General features: G+C 34.2%; 1 protein-coding gene across 4 annotated transcripts in view; it reads left to right on the forward strand.

Moving 5' to 3' along the window:
• Positions 1 to 14,008, forward strand: part of SLC25A16 (solute carrier family 25 member 16) — a 29,108-nt gene that overhangs the window by 3,261 nt on the left and 11,839 nt on the right. For 2 of the 4 annotated variants that reach the window (XM_074296582.1, XM_074296581.1), the window contains exons 2-4: positions 3,931 to 4,023; positions 7,071 to 7,204; positions 10,811 to 10,874. In XM_074296582.1, coding sequence (XP_074152683.1) covers positions 3,931 to 4,023; positions 7,071 to 7,204; positions 10,811 to 10,874 — 291 coding nt within the window. Of the gene's footprint in view, positions 1 to 1,296; positions 1,956 to 3,567; positions 3,691 to 3,930; positions 4,024 to 7,070; positions 7,205 to 10,810; positions 10,875 to 14,008 lie in introns of those variants that run through there. The other 2 variants (XM_074296583.1, XM_074296584.1) reach the window with 2 other exon arrangements.

Raw genomic sequence — 14,008 nt, forward strand, 5'->3', positions numbered from 1 at the left:
TTTTTACAGCATTTTTCACTATAAGTCCTTTGGAATTATCTTAGATTATTGTTTTGCTGGCAGTCGTTAAGCCATTCACATTTGATCATAATATAAGGTTGCTGTTAACTGGCTACAGTGTTTTCTTGATTGTGCTTACTTTGTATCATTTCATATGAATCTTTTCAGATTTTTCTGAAATCACCCTGCTTATCATTTCTTTTTTTAATAACTTTTTATTTTCCAAGTACATGCAAAGATAGTTTTTAATATTGATCTTTGCAAAACTTTATGTTCCAGATTCTTTCCCTCCCTTCCCCCTTCTTCCTCCACAAACAGCAAGCAATCCAATATAGGGTAAATGTGTGTAATTTTTCTAAATTTATTTCCATGTCATGCTGCAAAAGAAAAATTAGATCAAAAAGGGGGGAAAACAAGCAAACCACTACCATAGTCCTCTAGATGCAGATGACTTTTTCCATCTCAAGTTTATTGGAACTGCCTTGCATCACCTCATTGTTGAAAAGGCCCAAGCCCATCACAGTTGATCATCACAATCTTGTTGCTTGTATAATGTTCTCTTGGTTCTGCCCACTTTAACATAGCATCAGTTCATGTCTTTCTAGGCTTTTCTGAAATTCTGCTTGTCATTTCTTATACCCAATACTATTCCGTTTCTACATCTCACTTACCCCATTACTGTTTATTTATTGAGTGTTGGCATAAAAAATTAAATGAAAATTTTTTTGGAGAATTTTGCAGATACCACAGACACACACACAAAGACCAGCAGATGACAGAAAAAGTTCTTTTTCATGCAGTATTTTTACTTAACATCGACCTACAAGTAGCTGTGACCAGATATTTAACCCCAATTTTATAATAAGGTACTGTAAACACCCCATAAAAGAAAAAAGAAAAAAAAATTCAGATTTCCCTGGTACCAAAGGAGGGCCAAAAAATTTATGCAGGTTTTCCAGGTTTTGGAGGAGGGTAGATCTTAGGGCAGCAGCACCCCAATCCCTGAAATGTGGAAGAGATGACTATAACCAAGTATAATAATTTGTTCAGGCATTCCCCACTTAATGGATATCTCCTCAATTTCTAATTATTTGCCAATGTAAAAAGAGCTACTGTAAGTATTTTTGTACACCTAGGTCCTTTTCTAGTTTGTTTATCTCTTTTGGCATGCAGACTGAGTAGCAGTATTGCTAGGTCCAAGAATATGCATGGTTTTATAGTCCTTTGGCAGCAGTTCCTAATTGCTTTCCAGAATGGTTGGATCAGTTCAAAATTCCACCAACAAAAACACTTCATTGTGTAGAATTATATGGATCTAAGATAGTGTTTCTATTGGTGCTTCTTATTGAATTTTCCTTGCTGATTATTCTAGTGGTATATTGTAATGGTAATGTTTTGACAATGTCGAGACAGTTGAGACAGAAAGAATACAGAACTACCAATTAGGAGTTTTAATCTTGACTTTGGTACTAAATTGTTTATGTAAACTGAGGCATACTATAAGTCTCATTGTAAAGAGACTGGAATAAATGATTATCATTGTTTAGCTCCAACATATTATGTCTGGTTCTCTGTATCTGGGAACTTAAAACAAAATTGTCCCGTGCCCCATGACTGGGCCTCTTGAGTTCAAATATTTGAGTGTTCTTTCTTAGCTATTTGAAATCAGAGTGTTATAAGCAGCTCATAGAGAAGCATTGTGCGTCAGTGCAAAAGCATTAGATTTGAAGTAAGGAAGTAATGATCAAACTTGGAGCACAATGTAAATGGTCTTTTAAAATTTGCTCAATAACCTAGTGTAGACTATTGAAAAACATACTAATATCATGCTCTGTATTTTAGGTACAAGGCTTCCAGAAACAATTTAATTTAACATTAATCTGATAAGTCATTTCTGCCTTCAGATGCCTAAACTTTCATAATTGACCCATACCCTCCACCATGGACAATTTGAGGTAACATATCAAGGCTCTCAAAGCTTTTTGATTTTAGGCCCCCTTTCCTAAAAATGATCAAGGACTCCTTACCCCCAAAACTTTGATTTATATGAGTTTTATCTCTTTAGTATTCTCAAAATTAAAATGTCTAAGATAGCTAGGTGACACAGGAAATAGAGTATTTGGCCTAGAGTCTGGAAAATATGAGTTCAGATCCAGCCTCAGGCACTCACTAGCTGTGTGACTCCAGTAAGTCACTTAACTCAGTTTGCCACAGTTTCCTCAACTGTAAAATGTGATTAATAACAACAGCTATCTTGCAGAACTGTTTTAAGGATGAAATGAGCCAATTGTAAAGAACTTAGCTCAATGCCTGGCACATAGTAGCCTATATATATGCTAGTCAGGCAGAATTTGAATATGGGTCTTTTGACTCCAAGTCTAACACAATGAGAAAATTATTGGAAAATATAAAGAGAAAAAAGCATTTAAGGGATAATTTGTGCTCTGAAGTAAATCTATGTGGTGGTACACCAAGTTTTTATTTTAAAAAATAAATTTGTGGTCAATCAATTGAATTAATAATATTTATAACCAAAATATATTAAGATATGAAATCAAAATCAGAATTACAAGTCTGATTTTTGTAAATCAATAAGTTTTGTTTTGTTTGTTGAGGCACTTGGGGTTAAGTGACTTGCCCAGAGTCATACAGCCAGGAAGTGTTAGTGTCTAAGGTCAGACTTGAACTCAGATTCTCCTGCTTCCTGACTGGTGCTCTATCCACTGCCCACTTAGTTGCCTCCTAATCAGTAAGATTTTATGAATGAAACCACTTCTAGTGGAGCAGGATTTGTCTTGGAAAGGTTTGCCATTTATTCAGAAAGGATAGTTGAAGCTAACTTTTGCTTTTATTTTGTACTTTTAGCCTGACATTATCAGGTGCTTAATAATGCCTGTTGACTGACTGACTATCTTTTTTTCCATCTTCTATCATTTAACAGAATAGAAGACAGTAACAATGATGAACATTTATACAGAATTTTCAAGTTGGCAAAGTGATTGATATAGGATATCCCAGTTTTAAGTGTAAGGCTTAATAGTTTAAAACTGTACTAAGACTCATTGGGACTCCTTTTATTTTTCTATTTGAGCTTTACAATATGTTTGTGAGGAAAGTATCACATGCAAATAACATTGCTTTCATTATCCACATTTTGTAGATGAAGAAATTGTGGCATCATTATTTGCTCATGGACACACAGTTAGTTAAGTATCAAAGATATTTGTTGCTTGGATGGGTAGCCTCATGTATTCCTTCACTGTTTAAACAAACAACTGAGTGAGTAAAGCCTCTCATCTTTAGTGCAGCTGTAGTGTTTTTAGATATAAAAGGCAACTCTTTCTTCTTTTATTTTAACCTGTATCCTTTGTGTAGTCATTTGATATTCAAGCTCAGGTATTATTAGAAACACAAGTTAACCTTTAACAAAATGTTTAAACAAACTTTGTAAAAAGTTTCAATAGATTTGTCTTAAGGCTTTCTTACTCTAAAAAGGTCTTAAAAACATGAATCTTTGTAAAGTTTTTTTTTTGTTTGTTTGTTTTTTTTTTGTTTTTTTTATGTAAGTTTTTAAGGAGGGATCATAGCCTAATCAAAAAGCAACCAGCCTCAACGATTCTGAAGCACTGGGTTTGCTGGGCTCTGTCACAGATTTACCATGGCAAAGGTCCTGACTCCCCTGAGACTGAGGTATCTGTTACCTTGTCTTAATATTTATGTTGTCTGCCTCCTGGGGCTTCTAGGAGGATCCATTGCTTCGTAAGGCATCAGGCTCCAAATGGAGATGAATGAATTGTTTCATAACTATGTTTTTGTATTGGGTTTTCTAATAAAGAAAAGATTTTCTAGTAAAATATTACAAAATCCACTGTACCATTTGTGTGAAGGCCTGTAATAAATATTTCATTGTGTCTTGTTTTTAATTTGAAGGGGTTGCAGGATGTTGTGCCAAAACCACCATTGCACCTTTGGATCGAGTGAAGATATTATTACAGGCACACAATCACCATTACAAACATTTAGGTGAGTTGGGTGATTAGTTGTACCTGGCCCAGAGTAATAAGTACTTAATAAATATTTGTTGATTGATTGTGAAATGTTAGAAGTAAAACAGTGGAGCATGTTTCTCTTGACTCAGGACCTTTCTAGACCTCATCATTACACTCTACAAAAGGTCAAGAAGAGAGAAGTGTGTGCTCACTCAAGTCCTGATACTAGTTTATTAGTTTTTGTTTTAGAACTTACCAGGATTTGGGAGTTGCCAGAAGGAAGAAGGGGAAAGAAATATGAAAGAGTGAGAATAAGAGAAAGAGGAAATAAAGTTTAAAGGAAGGATCTACATGATATTTGAGGTTTTACTGTAATTCCTTAAAAGAAAAATATTAACTAAATAGTTTAAATTATTTTGGGCAAAAATGAAGTTATTAAAAATCTGTATAACCTTATTTTGGTAAGTTAACAATCAAATAATGTTGGATTAATCTGTTGAATTTTAAATGGTTTACTTCCCATTGACTATAGAAAAAGCTTTGACTAATAAAATAATTGAATTCATCTTTCTTGGATTAGATGTAATTATGAAATAATATGAAATAGTTGCTTTCAAATGCAAAAAATTGTCTGAAACAGATAGTAAATATGAGGCTAAATCAAACCCTTTTAATTTCAGACCTCTAAATATTATTGCATCTAATTAGAAGGAACTTAGACCACAGTAAAAAGCTTTTAATTTAGGAACTTCACTGTAATATCTAGATTGTCTGAATATCTGTGTGTAATGTGATTTAAGTTGTGCTGTATGTAGCAGTTTTGAAATTTTTTTGTGTTATATCTGTAAATTCAATGTATTATCATATTTGGGCATTAAATTTTTTTGTATTAGTATTTTAGATGAAAGTGGAAGATGGAAAAGAAATATTTAGAAATTACATGGAACTGTCTAGCTGACTTGTTTTCTTTAACTAGCACACACTTAGTGTTGGATATTGTTTTATTCTGCAGTCTTTGGATTGTACATTCTCTAACAACAACTGAATTGTACAGTCTGCTTCACAGAAAATTTTCAGTGAAGGTTCTAAAGAACAAATACTTGAACCATAATATGTAGCCTGTCTTTAAAAAGCAAAGCAAAACAAAAACATGAACACCGGGACCATTCATTATATAGTAGTGTCATAAGACCAAATTCACTTCTGGCCATAGTAGGAGAGTTGATAAAGATAAGATAAAGATAATCATTGATAAAATTATTGGCTCCAGATCTCCTTTCTAGCTTTGTGATCTGGATTCTTAAGATTCTTGAGGTCTCTGAACCTCACTTTATTTCTTAGTTCTGTTAAAAACTAGCGATTCTGAACTACCTTAACAAAAGTGGTAAGAAAAGTCCTCCTACTTCACTTGTTGGAGTGATTATTGCATATAAATTCCTAACAGGATTATAAGTAGCAAAGCCTTTCCAAGGAATTTAGTTGTGATTCACTTTACAGTAAATTTAACTTGTAACATTTGTAGAAATGGAGTGCACAAGTTTGGGTTCAGCATGGCCTGACCAGAATGGCCTTTTAGGATTCTGAACTTTTGATTCCTCTTTTGGGAAATGGCTAAATTTGTATTCTTTCCTGCTCTTGATAATTGGTAATCTTTTATCTAAAGCAAAGGGAACTATAATTTTAAAAATTGGTATAGAGTTAAAAGGTTCTTTGATTCATTAAAAGTAGTTTGATGGGGCAGCTAGGTGGCACCAGCCCTGAATTCAGGAGGACCCGAGTTCAAATCTGGTCTCAGACACTTAACACTTCCTAGCTGTGTGACCCTGGGCAAATCACTTAACCTCAGCCTCAGAAAAAATTAAAAAAATAAAAATAAAAGTAGCTTAAAGATGTGATAAATGTCAGAAAATTTTGCCTAATTAACAATTTGTATCTTAGATTTATTAATAAGATTTAGATTTAATAATAATTTCATGATAAGTGCCAAGTTTTTAAAATGCTTTTTCCTAATGCTAGTAGTTCAGTAGAATCGTTAAAATAAAACAAAGTGGTAAAACAAAACAAACCAATATTTCAGCTACAATTAACAATATATGTAGGGTCTATCACTTTAGTTCCCTTTTCTACCATCATAAATATATTTCATCATTGGTCTCTGCAACTAAGATAAGATGTGTTTCATCTGAATTCCTTTAGTGTTTTTAACTTTATTATTAGCATGCATGTATGTTATTCCCCTATATATATTGTCTGCATCTGCATCTCTCTTCAAACAAATCATAATATATTTTCCTGAGTTAATATTTTTTATTGCTTTTGGCACAGTGATATTCCAGTCCATTTTTTGTCAAGCTTTTAAGCAGCTTCTCCCAGGCTATTCCTCTTATGCATGGTACTATACAATAATACAATAAAGTATACTATGTAAATATAAAAGAATAAAGCTTGCTTGTGCCTCTCCCTTACTCTTTTTTTTCTTAGATTAATATTCTATGAATTGCACTACCTATCATCAGAAGAATATTGAGGTTAATAGATGGGTATTTGTTTGTATCTCTGAGGCAACCTAGTTTTGTTATATTTTGTTCATTTGGATTTCTGCTTTATTCCTGATGTTACTAGGAAAGCTTTTAATGTTTCTGTCATAAATAATACTACTTATTTGTTTGTTAGATATGCCTAATTATATTAATGTCAAATGTTTGAATAAAGGCTTATGTGAAATTTTTAGAAGTTTAGATGAGAATTATGAAATGTTATTTAAAATTAGAATGCTTTAAGAAAGCATACATTTCATTCATCCCTTTTGTGACTACTGTAAATATTTCTGTTACCAAATGCTTAAATGTAAGAATTTGCTTTAAGTTATGGAAAAGATAGGATGATTGCTTTTATTTTACAATACTTAATGTTACATAATTTATTATTTATGTAACATAATGTTCCATAATTTGTTATCTTTTTGTTTTTAATTACTTCTGTGAATAAAATGATTATGAAACATTTTTATCTTTATTGTATTAATTGTTGATGATTTCTCCATTTTGAAGTTGAAAAATTTCTTTCTTTTCTAAAAAACAGGAGTGTTTTCTGCTTTGTGTGCTGTCCCCAAAAAGGAAGGTTATCTTGGGTTGTATAAAGGAAATGGAGCAATGATGATTAGAATCTTTCCATATGGTGCAATTCAGTTTATGTCCTTTGACCATTATAAAAAGGTAATTTAACTTATCTTATTTTCCTAGTATTTGAATGTGACTTATACTTGAGAATACTTTTTCTATAAAGCCTTTAAAGTTCTCTGGATAAGTACCCATAATAAACTTCTAGCAACACACAAGTCTGACTTGATTGTTTTATTTTGTTTTTTAAATTAACTTTTTTTTGGAACTTGATAGTTTAGACTCAAAGCTAGATGACTCTTCATTATTTTACTCTGGGAAACAGGAAGGAAGCCTGAGTTAGGGCAGAAATAATTTCTGATGGGTTTAAAATTTGTCCTTGCAACACTCTGCTTCTTAAACCTATGGACTGTAACATGTCATAAAATAGTAATAGCAAGTACTTTAATCCTTTCATCCTCAGCACCTAGTACAGCTATCTAGACAAAGAGGCACCTAATGAATGTCTGAAGAATTGAATTATAGCTGAATGTGGATATAACTAATGTTTTAATAGTTAATTTAAATAAAATAATGAAGTTATATGATAAAAACTTAATGGTGAATTGATCCAATTCTTCTGGAAAACAATTTGGAGCTATGCCCAAATGTCAACCAAACTGAACATATCCTTTGATCCAGCAATACTACTTCTAGGTCTGGATACCAAAGAGATCTTTAAAAAAGGGAAAGGGTCTACATGTGCAAAAAATATTTGTGGTGGCTAAGATTTGGAAACTGAAAATTTGTGGAAATTGAGGAATGACTGAAAAAGTTATAGTATATAAATGTAGTAAAATGTATAGTAAATAAAAAGTATACTATGTAAATATAAAAGAATAAAGCAGAAATGTAGTATATGAAATGATGACCAGGCTAAATTCAAAAAAACCTGGAAAGACTTTAATGAACTGATGCTGAGTGAAATGAGCAGAACCAGAACATTGTGTAAGTAACAGTAATATTATATGATGATCAACTATGATAGACTTAGCTCTTCTCATCAATACAGTGATTTAAGTCAATTCCAACAATTGGGAAATGCTATCCATATCCAAAGAGAGAATTATGGAATCTGAATGCACATCAAAGCATACTATTTTCACTTTTTTGTTTTGTTTTCTAATTTTTTTCTCAGTTTTCCCTTTTCTTCTGATTCTTTTTTCACACCATGACTAATGTGCATATATATTTAACATGATTGCATGTGTATTACATATATCAGATTGTGTGCCATCTTGAGAAAAGTAAGGTGGGAGAAAAATTTATTCAAATCTTACTAAAAAATTAATGTTAAACTATCCATGTAATTGGAAAAAGTAAAGTACTATTTATAAAAAACAAAAAAAGACTCAGAAGATTAGGTGCCTGCTGTGTGCCAGGAACTGTGCTAAGTCCTGGGGATACAAAGAAAGGCAAAAGACAGCCCCTTCCCTCAAGGAGCTCATAGTCTAATGGTGAAAAGCACAAGTAAACATCCATAGACAGATAAACTGTATATAGAATAAATGGGAAAGGGGAGAGACATCTTCCTTCATACAAAGGAAGGCTTACTGTAGAAGATGAGATTTTAGCTAAGACTGGAAAAAAGCCAGGAGGCAGAGAGGAGGGGCATATTCCAGGATTGGGGAAGGATTAGAGCTAGATGAGGTTGGAGGCCAATTAGTCCAATGCCATCATTTTACAGATGAACAAATTGAGACCCAGGGAGATTAAGTGCACCACATTGTGGTGTGGTAGGAACAAAGAGGGTCCAGCTTGACTGGAGCACAAAGTGGGCGGTGGAATAATAGCCACCAAGATTAGAAAGCTAGGTTAGGGTCAGATTTCTGAGGCTTAAAAATATAAACTAAGAGTTTATATTTTATCTAGAGGCAATAGGGAACCACTATAGGTGGTTGAGTAGGGAAGTCTTACAAAATCTGCCCTTAAGGAAACTTACTCTGGCAGCAGTGTGTTAGAAGAACTTGTGTGGGGAAAGATTTGAGGCGGAGGAAAAATGAGGCTGGCCTGAAGTAACTTGGTGTTTGTATGATTGGAGAGCAGGGTTCAAATGTAAGAGGTAATCATGGTCAAAAGTCGAGATTTGGATGAGTGTAGGATGAGTAGAAGAAGACTCAGAGATAACATTGAGTTTACGAACCTGAGACAAAGGACAGTAATGCCTTTGGTAAAAATGAGAAAACTGAAGAGAGTAAGATTGAAGGACAGTGATCAGAAATCTTAGACATGTTAAATTTAGGATGGCCCTGGGACATCCACTGAGAAATGACCAGCAGGCAGTTGATTTAGCAGAACTGATGATCCAAAGTTAGCTATACAGATTTCGAAGTCAGGTAAGAGAAAAAATATTTGTGCCTTATAAAGATACTTTGAGACAGTGTAGAAAAAAGAAGAGGGCCTAGGGTAGAATATAAGCTCTTGAAAACAGGAACTCAATTGTTTAGTTTTTGTCTTTGTATTTTTTGTACCTATCATAGTGCCTGGAACTTACTAATCATTTAATAAATGCCTATGAATTGTATTTTTTTAGAACCCTTGCTATATTATCATCAAAATACTAGGCTTTTTCTGGATGTATCATGCATGTATATGGTTCTCATCCTACTCACTTAATTTTCTTCATTTGTAAAATGTCTGAGTAGATGACATTTGAAAAATGACATTGCAGATCTGGAAATGAAAAATGATTTGCAAAATGGTGATGACATGTTAAAGTAGCATATGTTTAAAAAGAATCAATTTCTTCTGTTAGAAATCTAGATCATTCTATAGCCACATTCTGGAAAGTTGAGATTTCTGTAATTTCACATGATTCATTTTTAAGTCATTGCCATTTGATGGCATGATTGTGTTAATTATGCTGTAGAAATCTTTAGATCTTAGCTGAATATTGCTACAACATTGGCAGTAAATCAGTCAAACATTTGTCAAGTGCCAGACATATGTTAAGTGCTGGAAACTTTAGTGACCCATGATTGAATATAGGACATCATTTGCCAAACATAACTGACAAAATTAGAATAAGATAGTTTTACTTTTTTTTTGTTTTTGTTTATTTTTAACTTTTTTGCTACTTACTTGTCCATTAAATTCAGGTGTGAAAATGATCTGGATCTGTGAAAGTCAAATAGTCCATAATGTCTGCAGTAACCATGCATACTGTCCCTCTCCTACTTCTCTGCCTTAGTTTCCCCCATTGCTGAGAGGTCCTCTCAGTTATCTGTATTCAGTTAGTCTGAGGCTCACTTGAACTCAGGTCCTCTTAGCTTCAAGGCCAGCTTTGTCAACTATAGATCACTGCCTTGTCCTCAGAAGATACAAGAATCACAGCTCAGCTTACTTACCATAATTGCCACTGGACAGCTTCTTGATGGCTTTCTAAGACACATCAGCTTCAGAGCAAACAGTCAGTCCTTGTCCTTTCATTGCTTTTTGTTTTAGTTTAATATTTCTAAAGGGCTTGATACACAGTAGGCACAAATCAATGTTTTCTCCCTTCCCCCTTGATTTCATGACTTGAAATGTTGAAACCTGTTTGAAAGAGTTCTGCTGTATTCTTGTTACTTATATACTTATTGATCTGTGATTTTATGAGTTCTTCAGGATGAAAACTAGCCTTTTAAAACCCATTTTTTATTAAATTTGTCGTTTATCTTGTAGTTAATTACCACGAAACTTGGGATTTCTGGACATATACATCGGCTAATGGCTGGCTCCATGGCAGGTAGGAATGTGTATAGTATTGTGTTGTCATATCTTCCACAAAAATACTTCCAATATTAATTTTTCTTGTGTTATTTACCATATCCATGTCCTTATCTTTAAGACTGGCTCCTTTATAGGGGGAGAAGGAAATGGTAAACCATCCCAGCATCTTTGCCAAGAAAATCTCAAATGAGGTCAAGAAGAGTCGGACACAGCCAAAAAACAACTGAGCAACAACTTTATAGAAAAATAGCAAAGTTCCTTTTTGAAACCTTTTAGTAGCCGATTGACTAAGACCCTTCATAGGAGCTGATAGCAAGGACGATTGCCTGAGGTCTGAGCATATTTCAGTCTCTCTCTGGGCTTCTTATGTGGTCTGAGGCAGCATCTGTGCTGTATGATAAGCAGTAACTCTTGAAGGCCCTGCTGTGGCAAGGCAAGGCAGAGTTGGATAAGGTGGCCCATTCTGGCTTAAAAAGCTCAGAAGCCCTGTTGTGGCTTTTCCTTTCCTCGATGTCATTATTGGGGCCCTCGAGAGCTGTGATGATAACCTTCGGTTTTGCTCTCAGGCTTCCTTCTGAGACTTCCTCACCTCTTGCCTTGTTCCCTAGCTTCATGATTATTTGCCTTGTTTGTTTAACATTACTAGTGGTTTGAAACTCACAGTGCTTTACTCCTAACAATTTGCTGACTGCACTAACTGAGTGTCCCAGGAGCAATAAAGTAGCAGAAATAACTAGAGCAGAGATAGTCCAGCTGTCCTCAGTTAAATGTAGAAAGAATGGCTTCAGATTAAATAGGTTCCTTTTATTGCTATATCTTGGCATTGTGCTTTAATATATGTTTGACAAAAATATTTTCAGTTTATTTATTATATACCTAAAGGCATTAAGGGATGGGAGGAGTAAAAACAAACTGGTTTATCTTTCATTCTCAAAAAAAATTATGACGTTAGGGAGGTGATGCCATGACATACAAATGAGTTGGATTTCAGTGAGACAGGGCTGTGCAAAGTCACCAGCTCCTCTGGAGCCATCTGGATCAAGTGGCCAGAGAGAGGTTAGGACAACTAAAAATGACCTAAATAATAATATAGATAATACTAGATGAGATACAGTCCCTCCTGTAGTAATGGAGAATAGTGGGATAAAGCCCATCTCATTATTTTAATGGAAAATACTACATAAAATGTAAGAGACACAAATAGTAATCTGTGAGGTTCAAGAGGGTTTATTTATTGGAGGTTCAAAGAAGACCATAGAAAGTAAGAATTGATTTAGGCTTTAAAAGAGGGTTGGGATTCCACAGGAAAGGGAGAGAAGGATAACACACAATATTTTACTTTATTAAACTTATTGAACCAAGTAGCTTCTTGGAGGAAAAGCAAACAAACCAAGGTTTGGTTTGCAAGAGGGCTTCAGGATGACATTTAATAGGAGTTAAATCCAGAAAGACTTTGGGCTTTTGTGGCTTAATATCAACCCTTCAGTGTTCTTGTCCTTTAGTTATTAGGCACTGTCTGCTCTTTCAAGGATGTATCTACCCACTTTACAAAAGCCTTGCTTGAGTTGGCTTTGTGATTAGTGTGTTCACGTTCGTGTAAAGGATTTTATAATGAAAATTATTTCAGGAATGGTAGAGGCAGGACAGCATATTAAGAATACCACACCTAAAAGTTAAACCCAAAAGTCTGAGAAATCTCAGGATTCCCCAGAAGGCACACTTAAGGCCTAACCTGGTAGGATTGCTAGACTTTATTCATTGCGTGTAATTAGATAAAACATATATTGTATTTATGTGAGATAAAGGATGATCTGATTAAAGTGGAATGCTTCTCTTGAACCCTCTGTGGCCCTTTAGAGATGATGTAGCTAGATTTTTGTAGGCCATACAGTCATTTAAAGTTAATGTCTATAGAAGTTTTTAAAAAAGATGTGCTTTATGATAGCTTTGTAAGTTTCATGTATCTCATTTAAAACTCTTAAAGAATTTCATCATCCTTTTCCTTCCCTCATCCTACAACTACAATCCAGTATGTCTTGAATCTTCTAAGGTGGCACAGAAACACAGAGTCAAGGCTTTTGTTTTCAAAGAGTAAATCTTCCTTTCCTTTGTTTGTTCCTCTTCTCTCTGAAAACATTCCTCTTTCCTTCTGCCAGTTCCCTTTTACTATTACATGATCAGTGTGAAAGGAGGTAGAGAATAAGGTATTAGATATAAGTAAATAGATGGGTGAACAGACTTGCCTATTCTATTGTTCATCTCTTAGCTATTCTAATTTTCATGCCAACTTGTTGAGTAGACCAGTAGCAGATTTGATTTTGGTGGTAGTGGAGGCTGGAGTCATGTGGCTGGGGTGCTAGTTCTAGTGTCCTAATGACTCGCAGTGCAGCATGTTGTATGTCTCTAGACTCAAATTTCCTTGCTTCTAAAAATGGGCAAAATAAAACCTATCTTAGCAATTCACAATAACATGTGAAGCCCTTTGAAAAATTTGAAGCACTAAACAGATATGAATATTATTAATAAACTAACCATACAGTTAACTGACTGCATGTTTATTTAGACAGATCATCTCAATTTCTTTTTCATTACATATTTACATACTTAATCTTTACAAAGGGATAAAAACACTTATTTTATAAGAAATTTTATATTCATTTATAAAGGTCAAGAAAGTATGGATGCAATATGGAAGGCAAGTGCTCTGCTTCAGTGCTCCTCATGTTTTTCAAAGCACTTTTGCTGCTGTAATATTTCTTTACCATTCAGAAGCAAATATCTTTCCCTCCCCCCCATCCCAAGAGTGCTAGCCTAACTCCAGATGCTTTTATTTATTCTACTTTTTAATGAAAAGTGCTGATGGTCAAGTTGTAAAAATACATTAATATCATTCATGGCCAGTGTAGCCTGTAAGCCACATCTCTGATTTCTGTATCATAAGAGATGGTTCTTTAGCTCCTGCTTAATATACCTGGCTTCAGTATTTCAATATCTGTTTTACTACAAGCCTTCACTATATCTGCCACCCTTCTGGTGCAGTACAAAAATAACCCACTTTTTGGGGTTGTGATCTATAGATTTGCTGTATGACAGTTTGATCCAAGAGTCTTACTTAAGATGAACTGTGTGGTAAAGAAATCTTAAGCACTC

Source organism: Sminthopsis crassicaudata, chromosome 2, assembly GCF_048593235.1.
Source record: "Sminthopsis crassicaudata isolate SCR6 chromosome 2, ASM4859323v1, whole genome shotgun sequence".
Lineage (NCBI taxonomy): Eukaryota > Metazoa > Chordata > Mammalia > Dasyuromorphia > Dasyuridae > Sminthopsis > Sminthopsis crassicaudata.